This window comes from Canis lupus, chromosome X, assembly GCF_011100685.1.
Source record: "Canis lupus familiaris isolate Mischka breed German Shepherd chromosome X, alternate assembly UU_Cfam_GSD_1.0, whole genome shotgun sequence".
NCBI lineage: Eukaryota > Metazoa > Chordata > Mammalia > Carnivora > Canidae > Canis > Canis lupus.
Genome location: NC_049260.1, coordinates 15,432,974 through 15,448,215, shown reverse-complemented (window position 1 = coordinate 15,448,215; position 15,242 = coordinate 15,432,974). Strand labels below are relative to the sequence as shown.

The following is a 15,242-nucleotide window of genomic DNA, read 5'->3' as shown; positions in this document are numbered from 1 at the left end:
CTCCCCTCCTGTGTGCCTCTGAAGGGTTTTCACTGTAGGTGTAAACCAGCTAGAATGGGAGCAAGGCCATTATGGCTGGGGTCAACTGTCTTTGCTTCTGTTTTTGTTTTTGTTTTTGTTTTTGTTTTTTAACAGTTTTATTGGGGTAGAAAATGTACCCGTTTGAAGTGCATGATCCGGTGGTTTCTCATTTTCTGAGTTGTGCAGTCTTTGCCACAGTCCAGTTTTTGAAGCTTTCTATCACTCCAGAAAGGTCCCTGTGCCATCTTGCAGCGGTCCCTGTCCCCACCCCAGCCCCAGGTGGCCACAGATGTGCTCTCTGCAGAGATGAGCCTGCTCTGGAGATGTCATGCAATGGAAGAGCCGGTGGTCCTGTGTACCTAGCTGCTTTCACTTTGCACCTGTTCCAGGGCCATCCATGCTGTGCCATGTATCAGTACTTCGGTCCTTTTCTGGCTGAGTGGTATTCCATGGTATGGATTCCATGCTTATCCATTTACCGGTCACTTAGATTATTTCCACTTTTTGACTATTGTGAACAATTCTACTATGGACAGTCACAGACAAGCCCTTGTGCAGACCTAAGTTTTCATCCCTCTTGGGTAGATGCCTAGGAGTGGATCTTGGGACAGGAACTCTATTCCGGTCTATGGCTGTGAACACCTTTTGTTCAAATTCTGGTTCATCTGCTTGCTAGCTGTGTGACTTTGAGCATGTTACTTCACCTCTCTGTGCCATACATAGTTTCTCCAGAAATAAAATGGAGATGCTCCTGGTACTACCTCAGAGGGTTTTTATGAGGATTAAATGAGTTAATACTGGTAAAGTGCTTTGTCCAGTACCTGACACACAGCAAGTGCAACGGGAATATTTGTTAATAAAATAAATACTAATTTTGTACTTAGAAGTCCCAGGTTATTAGGGCTGGCAGGAGGCTTTGAGAGGATCAAGTTTCTGTTGGTAACGAACATGTTGAACCTGTCAGACTTAGAGGCTGTAATCATAAAAGTCCTCTCGTCTTCATCTCCCACTGCCCTCCGCATCCTGTCCAGGGCAGGAGTCCTTTCCCGAGACCTTGCCAGCTACCCTTAGACAACTGAGAGAAAGTCTTAATGGCACTTGGAGAAGCAAACAGTCTGAATTGGGTAATTAAAAGGGGCCCTGCTAATATACTTGTCAACACTCTGGTCCTCGTTCCAGAGACAGAGCTCTTACCCTGTCACTGCGGGTCTGGCAGCCGGCAGCCCGGAGTGTCACCTTTTAGCCCCCCACTCCCACCTCCTTCCTGGCTCCCCAGCTGCAGGAAGGGGAGGTAAGGGAACACAGAAGGTTGTCACTTGACTGGTACTGTTCTAACCTGCATTTGTGTGCTCGGGGACTGGCTTATGGTTACCGTCAACGCTTTCCTGCTGGGTCCTTCTGAATGCAAATCCCATGTCCTGGGCAGAGACCTGTCCTTTAGCTGACTGCCCGCTGTCCCCATCCCTCACATCGTATCCACCCTCCCTTTTTTTCTCCTGAGGGATTCAGGCCGTGAGATATGGCCTTTGAGCAGGATTCCTTTTAAAAAGACCCTAGGGGTGCCTGGCTGGCTCAGTCAGTTGGGCATCCGACTCTTGATTTGGGCTCAGGTCATCGTCTAGGGTCCTGAGATGGAGCCCCACTTCAAGCTCTGCACTGGGCACAGCAGTGTCTAAAGAAGGAGCTTTCAGTACCTCCCACCTCCAGTCTCTCTTCTCGACCTTTTTCACCCCTTGATCTGAGTAGAAGACCCCTGGGCTAGGGCCCTGCGAGGTGTGTAACCAGTTGTGTGAAACCCCCTTGGAAACATGGCCCCATCGCCAGTCTCTCACCCTGTGCCTTGGTGTCTGGCTTTTATCTTGGCACATCAATCAGAACTTCTAAGTTACTGTCCTGTGTCACGCAATTCCCTCACCGACAATTTGAAAAACCTACTTGGGCAATTGTCGAGGAGCCCCCGATCCATTTCATGTCCCCAGGGGGGTTGGGTCAGTCCCTGCGGGTGTCCTGTCACCATGTTCTGAACTCCACACCCCTGCTCCGGTGTAGATACCTGAGAGTCATGGCTGCCTGGCTGGCTGATGGAGTGACTTGTGTGGGCACACCTTGGGGGACATGCAGTTTAGAAAGGATATGATGCCCTTAAGAGAGCCAGATTAAAGGCAAGCAAGTTTCCCAGGATTTCTGCATTATTCAGATGCCTCCCCCACCCCCTTCTTGCATCTTTACTTAGTTTCTCGACAGAAGCCATTTGGGTGTGATGTCCACCCACAGCATGCACATGGCTTGGGGACAGTCCTTTGACTATTTGAAGTAGTTGTGTGGATCGGTCTCCACAGGATGCTTACTGTGAGTGGGTGATTTTTCTGTGAATATGGTAGTCAATAAAACGGGGCACCCGGTTTTCTCTTATTGCTTTACACCTTCCAATTATATGGGAACGAATCACATTGCGGCTTTGGAAATCCTTGCATCAAGTTCCCTTTTGTTCAGGCAGTATTTGCTTCACTTGTGCTCCTCCTAGCTTCCTTGCATCTGCCGGCGATGTCATGGTGAATAGCTCCAGATGGGAAACAGAAGCCCTGAGTGCTAGCTTGAGCATATCCCCTACCTTCACTGAACCTCATTTTTCCTCATGTATAAAACGGAAATCACAGTAGATAGTGCCTCTGCCAAACCTTACCGAGCTGTGAGAGTCACGGAGACAGCGCTACCTGGAGAGGTTTTGTAAGCCGTTGTGTACTAACGGGAAGTCAGGCGTTGTGGCCAGCAACCTTCAAGGTGGCCGCCGTGGCCCCCACCTCCCGCCATTCCCAGTCCTGTGTGATCCCCTCCCCTTGAATGTGGGCTGGACCTAGTGACTCACTTTAATGAACAGATGAAGGCCGAGTGGCAGTATGTGACCTGGAGATTAGGTCAGAAAAGACAGCGTGGCATCCTTCTTGCTTGCTATCTTTGGGTCACTTGCTCTGGGGAAAGCCATGGCTTCAGCAGCCCTTTGGAAGATCCCATGTGGTGAGAAACTGAAGCCTCTTTCCAAACCCCACCTCAGCTTGGAAGTAGATCCTCCAGCTCCATTCTGGGTTTCAGACGACTACAGTCCAACAGATACCCCAGCCACAGCCTAATGAGAGACTCTGGGCCGGATCCACCCGACCCAGCTATTCCTGGATTCTGACCCTTAGAAGCTGTGTGAGATCCTAACTCTTGTTTTAAGCTGCTGACATTTGGGGTAATTTATTGCATAGCAATAAATAACTAATATGGATGTCATTACTAAGTCCTTGCCTTTATAAAAGGTGATGTTCTGTGTATGTTTCCATATAAAGAAAATCTCCAGGGACATTTGAGTGGCTCAGCAGTTGGGCGTCTGCCTTTGGCTCAGGGCGTGATCCCAGGTCTGGGGATCAAGTCCCACATCCGGCTCCTGCGAGGAGCGTGCTACTCTGTCTGCCTGTGTCTCTGCCTCTCTCTCTCTCTCTCTCATGAATAAATAAATAAATAAATCTTTTTAAAAAAATCTCCAAATTTAGCATTATGTAGGGAGTTTATCCTCCAGTTTTGAAACAGTTGTGCTGAAGTGGACAGTTACTCGCTCAGGGTCATTAAACCATTGCAGTTTGGCTTGGCACTATTTTCTACGTTGCATAACTGTGTAAAAACGTATTCTCTTCCTCTTTTAAGAATTAACTTTTAGGGGCACCTGGCTGGCTCAGATGGAAGGGTATGCAACTCTTGATTTTGGGGTCCGTGAGTTCCAGCCCCACGTTGGGTATAGAGATTACTTTAAATAAACCTGGGCAGGGGATCCCTGGGTGGCGCAGTGGTTTGACGCCTGCCTTTGGCCCAGGGTGCGATCCTGGAGACCCGGGATCGAGTCCCACGTTGGGCTCCCGGTGCATGGAGCTTGCTTCTCCCTCTGCCTGTGTCTCTGCCTCTCTTTCTCTCTCTCTCTCTCTGTGTGACTATCATAAATAAATTAAAAACAAAAACCTGGGCAGCCTTGGTGGTTCGGCAGTTTAGCACCGCCTTCAGCCCAGGGCCTGATCCTGGAGACCCGAGATCCAGTCCCACATCCAGCTCCCTGCATGGGGCCTGCTTCTCCCTCTGCCTATGTCTCTGCCCACTGCCCCCCCCCCCGCCCCCGTGTGTGTGTGTGTGTGTGTGTGTGTGTGTGTGTGTGTGTGTGTCTCAGGAATAAATAAATAAAATCTTTAAAAATAACTGTTCACTGGGACTGAGTTATCTCCCTTGGGCTTGGCGGGAGCACCAGGAAGGTAGAATTTAAACCTTTCAGGGAGGGCGTTACTGGACTGGAACAGATAACGGGGCGGGGCAAGATGCAGCTGGTTCTGAAACTAGGAAGGGACCCCCAAAAAAGCTAGAAATTGGAGCCAAGCACTGCTGCTGGAGCCATTGAGGGCCCAAGGGGAAGCTCCTGCAGAGGAACAGCGGCAGATGTCGGGGAGCAGGTAACCCCACCCTCCTGGTTCTGTGGGTTTGCGGGGCAGGGCGCCGCTGCACGCTCTGGCGCCCCCTGGTGACGGAGCCTGCAGGGAGCTGCGGGCGAAGCCGAGCCGCGCCGCGCTTCCCGGCCCAGCGTCCTGCCAGGCCCCGCCTCCTAGAGCTTCCATGATCAGCGGGTCGGGAGCTAGTTAGAAGGCACGTCCTCTGCCGAGGCCTCTCCCTTCATTATTCGGGCGGCGCAAGCCCGGGCGGGGGATTGTGTCACTGGAGGTTCCGGTCCTGGGGCTCTGGGATTTCCTAACCACGCAGCAGGAGCAGGCGCTGTGAGCCTGCAGGCGGCCAGACACTTCCCTCCCGGCCCTTCAGCCTCGAAAACCAAAGCTAGCGCTTGCGCCCTACTGATCTGTGGAGCTCACGGCCCCGACCCGATTTATATTTGACCTTAAATTCGTTTGCATTTTTAAAAATTAAGAGAAATTTTAATTCATTTCTTCAAGTCTCCCCGGCCACGGTCTTGAGACAGGCATTTGAGTTGCCCTGGGCATCAGTGCCCTCTCTTCACAGCTCGGCCCGTATCATCTGCAAGTTCTCGGCCTGCGATAAACCACTTTGCCAGCGTCTGGGGTCTTCTGCTCTTGCTTTCCTCAGCCTTAGTTTCAGGAAAAACCTAAAATTTGATTGCTCACTCCTGGCCAGTGACTGAGCATGGCGGAGATACTAGAAGAATGTGGGACTCCTCCAGGGAGCAGCTTGTGGTCAGACTCCCCAGTGGCCTGGGTGAAGTGGTCTCTAGGCTGTTCCTCTTCCCCCCTCTTCCCCTTTCCCACGGGTGGCATTGGCACTGAGGGTGACCGCTCCCCCTGCCCCTCCTGCTCCCTCCCCGTTCTCCCTCAAGTACTTCTCCCCAGTAACTCTCTCTGTATCTGATCCTGTCTTGGCAATCTATGTCGCAGAGAACCGAGTTGATCCAGATACAGCTTTTCTCAACAGGCTTCAGGCAGAATCGAGCACTTTTTCATCCGTGTTCTCGGACCCCGCTCTTCTGAGGCTTACCCCCATTGTCCCACTGCCCCTGGGGGCCCCCAGCGTCGTCACCTTGTCCATCTCCTCCCGAGGCAGTTCCTAATGGTCAGGCGCTATCTCTAACCTCTAATGCTTCCCTGCATCTGGTGTGCCCTACTGTGTGCTTATTGTATTGGATCGGGGCCCACTTATCCTTGGAGGAGCTGAGCGATCTTCTCTCCACGTGACTAGTATCAAAGGAAGACATGTTGCAGGTCTCTGATGAGAGAAAGGACGCAACCACATCACGTAAGCCTGAGAGGAGGCTCCATCTGTAATTTAATGAGAGGTTGAAGTTCACACACTTGTTTCCTAATGGTCCATTTAGACTTTTGAGCAATAGGGTGCCCACGATCTTTATCTTTTCCCCATAGGCACGCTGCAGTACATGGCACCTGAGATTATCGATCAGGGACCTCGCGGGTACGGTGCCCCAGCTGATATCTGGTCCCTGGGCTGCACCATCATCGAGATGGCCACCAGCAGGCCTCCGTTCCATGAGCTCGGTGAACCACAGGCAGCAATGTTCAAAGTAAGACCTGTTTGGTGATTGAGGTTGCTTGCGGTGGGGAAATAATAAGCAGAAAGAAAATTTGCCACTCTAGAAACCTCTCCACAAAGGGGAAGAGAAAGAAAAGAGTTTTGTTATTGAATAAGCATTAAACCAGAATGTGGTGCATGTCACAAGGCCATCCACTAAGTGGCTGCAAAGACAGAAAGAACTTGTCCTTCTGTTGAGCCCAGCAGTACCACCACCCCTCACACCTGTGTTGTCAAAGGAAATGGTGATGAGGCCTCACGTGCATGGACAGGATAGCGTCACTGGTCACTCTAGTGTGTCCAGGGGGCACCTGGTAATTGGGAGGACCATTTGCATTAGCTAATTGGCTTTACTCAAAGGAAAAGTAAACTCCATCTTTAGTACAGGAGGTAGTTTTGGAGCAAGATACTACTGAAGTTGGGCTCGTCCCTTCCCACCGAAACTAGGAGATAGGGACATATCCTCCTTGATGTTGACATTTCCAGGAGGAGTTGGCCTCCAGGTCCTTGAGACATTCTTGGCAAGAGGCTTATTCAGCTTTATTTTTTTTAAGATTTTATTTATTTATTTATTCATGAGAGGCAGAGAAACAGGCAGAGGGAAAAGCAGGCTCCCCGTGGGGAGCCTGACGTGGGAATCGATCCTGGGTCTCCAGGATTAGGCCCTGGGCTGAAGGGGGTGCTACACCGCTGAGCCACCCTGGCTGCCTGCTTATTCAGCTTATTAAAAGAGATTCACATGCATCTCAAAGAGACCAAGAACTTGGAGTTAGACGTTTTCTAAAGTAAGTGCTCTAAGAAAAGAGAGGGGATCTCTTCCCTCCTTTTCCCCAGGGAGGAAGAAGCCTCTTACTTCGAATGTGTATTTGCCCTTACACTAGGTAGGGCTCAGAGGCCCCGCAGGTCTGTGTCTTTGGAGGGCAGGTTTCTAACTGGGTTTAGAAACCATAGCAGACGATGTCTACTCTGTCAGCCTAAAGCCCTCCCGGAGCTGACAGGAAGGGTACCCCATGCGGTGAGGCCCACATAAGACTGGCCACTATGGGCGGGGATTTTACCCTCCCGGGCCTGCTCCCTTGGGAAGGGATGCGTTTGCCACACCAGGGGAGGCTGACACTGGGGCAGCCCCTGTGTCTAAGGTCAGGTCTGCGGCTTCTGGCCCTGTGTATGCTTGGAGAAGTTGAAGAGAGGCTGTGGCCTCAAGAGTCCATTGGCAGCACCGGCCTCCCATGGAGCATTTTTGTTCAGTCAAGGCTAAGAAGGAAGAGAGCGGGTTCACTGCTCATGGCCATGAGGTCACCGTGCACTGAGGCAGCCGGATAGAACAGGATCCAGAGGCCTTCCTGCCTCTCTGCTGGGCGTGGTGGCCTCTCAGCCTGTCTGCCCCGGGACCTGGCAGCCTGCATCTTGCCGGACACTCCAGCTCAATCTCTAGCGAAACAACTAACAGGTGTGGGTGCAGTTTTCTGCCCACGGGCTGAGTGGAGGCCTCTCCGCAGCCCAGGTCCTTGGCGCTGCGGGTGCCATGGCTACTCCCCTCAGCCTGGGCCCCGCAGAAGGTTCTCAGAGCTTCCCACCCTCCCAGCCGCCATCAGGCAGCTCCGATGCCAACCCCTCAAGTCAACAAGTATCTTCTGGTACCCACAACCTCCACAAGACCCTGAACACCAGGGCTGGAGGACAGCAGTGACCGCCCCCATCCCTAGTGTTGATCCATGATGCAGCCAGCTGGGGTTTTGAAAGATCTTACCCACAGCTTCGCCCCAGGCCTCCGGATAGAGACTAGTTGGTGGTACCGATCAAAACTTCAGGGGCTGATGATATGAAGGCCAAGGTGAGGGTGATGTGTCTACACCACTGGAAGCTGAAAGAGGCGAGGAAGGATTCCCCATCGGTTTCAGAGGGAGTATTGCCATCACGGAGAGAGAATAAATTTCCATGGTTGTAAGGCACCGAGTTTCTGGTACTTGGTGCCAGCACCCTAGCGGGCTAATACAGGGAGTCCTGTGGTTAATAGCAAGGCACCTTTAGAAAGAATGCACTAGGGCAGCCCGGGTGGCTCAGCGGTTTAGCACTGCCTTCGGCCCCGGGTGTGATCCTGCAGACCCGGGATCGAGTCCCACATCGGCTCCCTGCATGGAGCCTGTTTCTCCCTCTGCCTGTGTCTTCGCCTCTGCCTCTCTCTCTCTCTGTGTGTGTCTCTCATGAGTAAATAAATAAAAAATAAAATCTTTTAAAAAAAAATGCACTGGCAGGGTGCCTAGGTGCTGCCCACATTTGTTCTCTGTTTTCTCAGAGTCTGGAGGCAAGCCATTCCTTTCTTCTTGGGGTGCTCGTCCTGAATCTCTGTCTGGGCCCCTAGTGCCCTTCCCTCCCTGCCCCTCAGGTGAGGTGTGCCACCTGGCATGTGTCCTGCATTTCACATCTTGGGGGTTGTATTCCATCCAGCATCTGGTGTTCTCAAAATTTAAAATTGGACTTAAAAACTGATGGTGGTAAGAACAGTTAACATGAGCTCTGCCCCCTTAACAAACTTTGAAGTGCATACTACAGGATTGCTGACTGTAGGTGTGGTGTTGGAGAACAGACCTCTAGAATGTATTCATCTTTTTTTAAGATTTTATTTATTCATAAGAGATACAGAGAGGCAGAGAGAGAAACAGGCTCCATGTGGGGAGCCTGATGCGGGACTCAATCCCAGGACCCCGGGATCACGCCCTGAGCCAGAAGGCAGATGCTCAACCCCTGAGCCACCCACATGCCCCTAGAATATATTCATCTTGTTTAACTGAAACCTTGGGTCCTTTGATTAGTAACTTGTGTTCTCTCGCCTCCAATCCCAAACTCTTGAGCCTCCACGCTTGGTGCCCTCAGGGCCCCAAGAGGACTAGGACAGAGGCCCTACGATCTCTTAAGGCTTAGGCTCTGAGACTCCTGTGATACCACTTTTTCTGAGACCTACTGGGCAAAGCCAGGTCCCAAGAGGCCAGGCGGGTGAGTCCTCGATGATAATCTCATCCACCAATCCCTTGAAGGATGGCGGGGGTTGGAGCTTCGCAGGGAAGGTGTGTGCCTGAGGCCTCAGCGTCACATCTATCACCTCCCAAATGCAGGTGGGGATGTTTAAGATCCACCCGGAGATTCCAGAAGCCCTTTCAACTGATGCCAGAGCCTTCATTTTATCCTGTTTTGAGCCTGACCCCCACAAACGTGCCACTGCCGCCGAGCTGCTCAAAGAGGGTTTCTTAAGGCAGGTGAACAAGGGCAAGAAGAACCGAATTGCTTTCAAGCCGGCAGGTGAGGTGCACCCGGATAGCTGGGGTGCCGCGCTGGAGGCCTGGGCTCCTCTGTTGTTCAGCGAGCGGGCGGCCCTCGATTTCCTGACAGGCACAGGGAGCCTGCCAGGCGACAGCGGTACCCTCCTTGTTAAAGTCTTTCCTTTGGGATTGTGCCAGGGAGGGAGGCCAGAGGTGCCCTGGCTGGGCTTTGGGGTCTTCTCTACGGCAGAGCCCGGCCTTTCCGCTGTGCGGCCCCCGACCTTGGTTCGCGGGGGCACATCAGGGGATTTGCCTGCGGCAGCTGCCCTACAGGCCACTGAAGCCAAGTGACCCCTTCTAGGGCAATGAGTCCTACCTGCGAAGGACATAAAAGTGGCCTCTGAAAAGGAAGCCATTTGTCCCCTTACCCCCCCCCCCCCGTGTGGATGGAGTCAGGACAGAGAGGCTCAGCATCTTGCCCCCAGTGTGGCCAGCTGTGTCAGCGGGTCCTGTGGGCTGGTTAGAAACACGGTCTTGGGCCTCTCTCGGACCTGCTGAAGAGGAACCTACATCTCAGGGACCCCTGGGTGACGGATGGGCCTGCTGCGGTGGAGCAGCGCAGGCCTAGCGGGCCCCTGCGTGGGTCACCTGGCCTGGGGGGCCATCTGAGATCCCCTCCCCCCTCCTGGTCTGTCCCCGCACAGAGAACACCCGGGGCACCGCCCTGGCCCTGCCTTCGTCTGGGGAGCCCATGGGCAGCAGCAGCAGCGAGCACGGCTCTGTGTCCCCGGACTCTGATGCCCAGCTGGATGCGTTCTTTGAGAAGGCCCAGGCACCCCAGCACCAGCTCGGCCACCTGCTCAGGTACGGCCCACCCCTCCCCCCCACGGTGGGCCTGTGAGGGGTACTCGTGTCCACCAGGGGCCAGATACCTCCCAGGTCAAAGCCAGACAGCCGCCAGGGGCTTTTGCTAGCTCTCTGCACCGTCCGTAGGCCAGCAGTCAGGCCAGGGAGCAACGGGGAGGCAGCGAGGCAGCAGGTGCACTGCAGTCACTGCCCCCACCCTCCTCCCCTCCTCACTCCCCCTCTGTCCCCTCTGCCCCTCCTCCCACCGGCCCCTTATTCCCCCCTCGCATTCCCCCCCCTACATTCCCCCCCCACACACACACTGGTACTCCGGTTAGAGGAAACCCCTCCTCTGTCCACCGGCCTGCCTCCTGCAGTCTCACCTTGCCGTGGGGACTGCGGTGAGCCCCCCCAGCCCCTCCCCGCCGTCAGGCGTGGCTCCTCGAGCCATGTGCGCCTGCGTTCGTCCGCAGCGTGCCCGACGAGAGCGCAGCCCCATCCCCGGAGGACAGGGACCCAGGATTCTTCCTGCTGCGCAAGGACAGCGAGCGCCGCGCCATCCTGTACAAAATCCTCTGGGAGGAGCAGAACCAGGTGGCCTCCAACCTGCAGGAGTGCGTGGTCCAGGTAGGGCGGTCGGAGGGGGCGCCGCTAGTCCCGCCCTCTACGCGGGTCCAGAGCCCCAACAGGCCAAGCGGGACCGAGGCCCCTGCCACCCCGGAACTTAGCCCAGTTACCAGAAGTATTTCCCAACATCCTTCCCTCTTCCAACAAGACAAAAGAAAATAAAGAGGGAAGGAAAAAAAAAAAAAAAAAAAGACTCCCCTGAAGCCTGAATCTGCGGATCTGCGGTGAACCCGGGCGTGGATGGAGCCGGGCCGCCCTCTGGCGGAGAACAAGCCTAATGCAGCACGAAGCTCGGGGCTCCCAGCCTTTGCCCTTCACTCGCGTTAGTCCCCCGTCTTGAGACCCCCGCTGCGGGACCCAGAGTTGCCCTCAGAAGCTGGGAGAGCAGCCACTGTAGGGAGAAAGGTTATGAACCAAAATAGTTGCATTTTAACTTATTTTGGAAGCGGGAAGGTCTTTTTAGGAAGAGGCCACTTGCTGTACTGTGAACTGTGCCTTCTGACAGGGGCGGGGCCCTTCCGAGGGCTTCAGCAGGAGGGCGGAACCGTTCCCAGGGGGCTTCAGGGGTGTGTGTGTCGCCCAGGGAAGAGGGGGCCACCTAAGGAAAGCTATGGAAGAAATTCCAGAAGCTGACCCCTTCTCACCTGGGGTGTCCACATACTACTTGAGTTTCCTCTCCCTCCCTGACTTAATAAAAGTGATTTTTTGGGGGGGGCTGTCGGTAATCAGAGTTCAGAAGACTTGCACCTCTCGGTCGTCCACATCAAGCAAATAATTGGGATCCTGAGAGAGTTCATCCGCTCCCCGGAACACAGAGTGATGGCATCCACGATATCTAAGCTAAAGGTGGACCTGGACTTTGACAGCTCATCCATCAATCAGATTCATCTGGTACTGTTTGGATTTCAGGATGCTGTAAGTGTTCTGTGTGGCTCTAGAGAATGTGCTAGAAGGCAGGAAGCCCACTGAAGTGGCTCACAACCCAGACTGTGGAGTTCAAGTACTATCTTCTCCCGTGGTCCCTGTTTCTTCTAAGCTGCTTACACCCGAATCCCTAGTTTCAGCAGTTCCTTCTTCATACCGAATATGCAAGTGCGGGTGAGTGGGCTGGTTGTGTTCGGCTCCTCAGAGCAGGAGGGTAGGACTCACAGGACTCGGGTGCAAGTGGCATCCGCTGGCTGAGTGGGAATGAGATGTCAGCTTACATGTCTGTGCAGATGTGAGTTGCTCCAGGCCTGTGACCATGTCTGGTCCTGCTTTGTGTCCCATGCCCCCAAGCCAAGAGCCTGACCTCTCCTAGGTGCTCAGTTAACGCTCCTTGAATAAACGGTGAAGAGGCCCGGTGTGGGAGATCCCATCCCTGCGCATCCCCTAGACCCAGCATAACTCGGGGCAGCTTGCAGGAAGACTCCTTCCAGAAGAAACAAGTCAGGTGGAAATGCAGAGCAGCGTGGCTGACATTCTACCTCAGAGTAGAAGTAGTCTAGAATGAGTAAGAACTCCGATTGCTTGCAAGTACATTGGCTGAGAAATCGGGATTTCTGTGATTTGTAGGTAAATAAAATTTTGAGGAACCACTTAATTAGGCCCCACTGGATGTTTGCGATGGACAACATAATCCGTCGAGCGGTGCAGGCCGCGGTCACCATTCTCATCCCCGGTAAGTGCCGCCTTTTCAGTCAAGGTCAGACTCAGGCTGTGGAAGAGATCACAAGTATCCTCTGCACCCAACAATCGTCTTCTCTTTCCCATCTGGGCTGTATACTTCCCTGCAGCTCAGGACATGCTAAGACCTTCCCCTGGAGCCGTGCTGTGTGCCCCCTTGGCCTAACCGAGGAGACCGCACATAGAACCTGGGATCTGAGAGGGAGCACCGAACCTGCACGGGGGTCCTGCAGCACCCCTCTCCCACACTCAGGAACGCCTACTGAAAGCTTGGTTTAATGGCTCCATCTCTTGTCAGACTCCTCATGTGGTAGCTCTGGAAATCTTCGGCTTTTGTGAAATGCTAGAGCGGCTTAACACCAGGGTCGCTCTCCTGTGGGGACTTCATCCCGGGAAGGGAGGCTGTGCTCAGCTTGTTGGCATGGCCACTTCCTCTCTTGACTTTGCTCCGTCCCTGTCATGTCACCTGCCCAGCTTCTGCCAGCTTTCCTGAGGAGCTTGGTAGACCCCAGGACTTCATTACGCCCCACTCACTCCGTGCAGACACCTTTCTTTAGTAAAAGAATGCAGGCCACGTTGGAAGCCTGGTTGTACCTTTTTAAAAACTGTCCTTGGCTGATGTAACATTCAGCTTCAGTTTCATCATCTGTAAACTGGGGGTGCTCTCTCCTCTCCAGAGAACGGAGTAGGAGTCCCGTCCCCATTCACAAAGTCAGCTGTCCCTGATGGAGCACCACGTCCCTGATGGCTTCTAGCAGTCTTGTGTGCAGGCCCAGAGGAGACCCGAAGCCCTGGCCTCACTTAACCATGGTCCATCCTCTGCCTTCTTCCTTTGGCAGAGCTCCGAGCCCACTTTGAGCCTGCATCAGAGACTGAAGGGCTGGAGAAGGACACGGACGAGGTAGAAGAGGACCGTCCCCCAGCAGACGGGCCTCGAAGTGGAGAGCGTGTGGCATATGGAAGGAGCAGCCCCACGTCCGCGGGTGCCCCCGGGGCCCAGCCCCAGCAGCTCCAGCACCAGCACCTGAGCCTCCAGCTGGGCGAGCTCAGACAGGAGACCAACAGGTGGGGGGGGGGGGGGGGTACCATGACTGGGGCCAGCCAGGGAATCGGTAGACTTGCTGAGTGTCCCCTCTCAGGTCTCAGAAGAGCATCTTCCCCAAGGAGGTGGGCGGGGGTGTTCTCAGCTTCAGCTGGGGGAGATCGCTTCCCTTTAAGGGCAGCACCCCTGAGTCCTGGTGCCTTGCCACCAGCCACACACACAGCAGTCAGCCATGCTAACGGCCGCAGCACCTCGGAAATTCTTTTTCTTTCTTTTCACAAAGATGAGGCCCCTGGCGTGGCCTGCAGGTCCAGCAGACTCCGCGGTGGGCGGCTGCAGCCTGCACCCACAGCAGTAGCCAAGCCCAGGGTTGGCTGGCGCTTCATCTGATGGACAGGTAGCCCATGACCCTGACCCTAAGTTTGCCCTCTCCTCTTTGAGCCTCTTGCTGGGATGCATCAGGATTCCCCAGCAGGTGCTCGTGGACTGCCTCCGCAGCCAGGGCACCCTGGCATTGCCGTGAGGTGGCCCCCTAAGAGAGCTGGTCTATTTTGTTCACTTCCTGGCACATAGTAGGCATTCAAAAATATTTGTTAAATGAATAAAATGATTGTTCACTCTGGGTAATCACATCATCAGTGGACTTATGCCTTGTTGCCACATGATCACTGCTAGTGCCAATTAATATTTAACAGGGAGACGTGGTGCCAAGTATTGGCATTCCACAGGTATTGTGGAAGAAACATTGTATATACTCTGGGGATCTCTGAAGTTTGACCTTAAGCAGATCTAATCATTTTTTACAGACCTAGAGTGTTCTCTCATTTTTGAGAGATATGCAGTTTTAGTTAACAGGTAGTGGCGGCAAAATTTTGAAAGCTTTTAAAATATGACACGTGAAAGTTGCTAGTGATACTTGGCACTTCCTTAAAATCTTTACTGGTAAGGTTTATAATCATCAAATATAAACTGTTATATATGGGCTCAGGGTTTTTCATCTGCACTGATGATAGGCCTTCTGTGACCTTCCGGTCTCAGTAGCACTCGCAGCAGCTGGCATAGCTGCGGATGGTGGACACACACGCCTGTCCCGGTGTCCTGGAGATGCCTCAGCCATGCGCACACAGCAGGAGGACGGCACCTCCTGCCCAGAGTGCTGCTACCTGGGGGCATCTGGTCTGTCTTGAGCACGTGAGACCAGTGCCTGTGAAGCATTTAGCACAGTGCTGGGCTCCCTCTGCTTGAGGCCACCTTCCTCCCGGCGCTCTCCTGCCACTGGCGTCAGAAGCTTCCTCCCCTGAAGAGGAAAGAGCCCAAGAGCTCGCTTCAGCCACTTGATGGGACTCAGGGAGACAAGCTGTCCTCACCAGATCCTCCTGGCTGAGCATGCTGCTCACCCTCAGGTTATCTTCTGGTTTGTGATACACGTTGAGACAAAATGCCAAGTGCCGGACTTTGTTTTCAAGGGCAGGGAACACAAGGAAGGTGCCCAGGCTGAAAGCAGGCAGTGTGAATGGTGTTAGGCTCTCTCTGAATAATGGCATTTTTTTTAACCAGACTTTTGGAACACCTAGTTCAGAAAGAAAGAGAGTACCAGAATCTTCTACGGCAAACCCTGGAGCGGAAAACTCAGGAATTGTATCATCTTCAGTTACAATTCAAATCTAATGGTGAGAAATTTTCCACTTGCTTTGTGTGTGAGACCACTTAAAATG

At 53.5% G+C, this 15,242-nt stretch overlaps 1 protein-coding gene across 2 annotated transcripts in view; it reads left to right on the top strand.

Moving 5' to 3' along the window:
• Positions 1 to 15,242, top strand: part of MAP3K15 (mitogen-activated protein kinase kinase kinase 15) — a 124,296-nt gene that overhangs the window by 95,603 nt on the left and 13,451 nt on the right. Inside the window, exons 19-27 of one of the 2 annotated variants that reach the window (XM_038586990.1) lie at positions 5,925 to 6,082; positions 9,204 to 9,387; positions 10,052 to 10,211; positions 10,667 to 10,820; positions 11,550 to 11,735; positions 12,375 to 12,480; positions 13,325 to 13,550; positions 13,811 to 13,924; positions 15,085 to 15,197. In XM_038586990.1, coding sequence (XP_038442918.1) covers positions 5,925 to 6,082; positions 9,204 to 9,387; positions 10,052 to 10,211; positions 10,667 to 10,820; positions 11,550 to 11,735; positions 12,375 to 12,480; positions 13,325 to 13,550; positions 13,811 to 13,814 — 1,178 coding nt within the window. In that variant the 3' untranslated portion in view covers positions 13,815 to 13,924; positions 15,085 to 15,197. The remainder of the gene's footprint in view (positions 1 to 5,924; positions 6,083 to 9,203; positions 9,388 to 10,051; positions 10,212 to 10,666; positions 10,821 to 11,549; positions 11,736 to 12,374; positions 12,481 to 13,324; positions 13,551 to 13,810; positions 13,925 to 15,084; positions 15,198 to 15,242) is intronic. The other variant, XM_038586989.1, reaches the window with a different exon arrangement.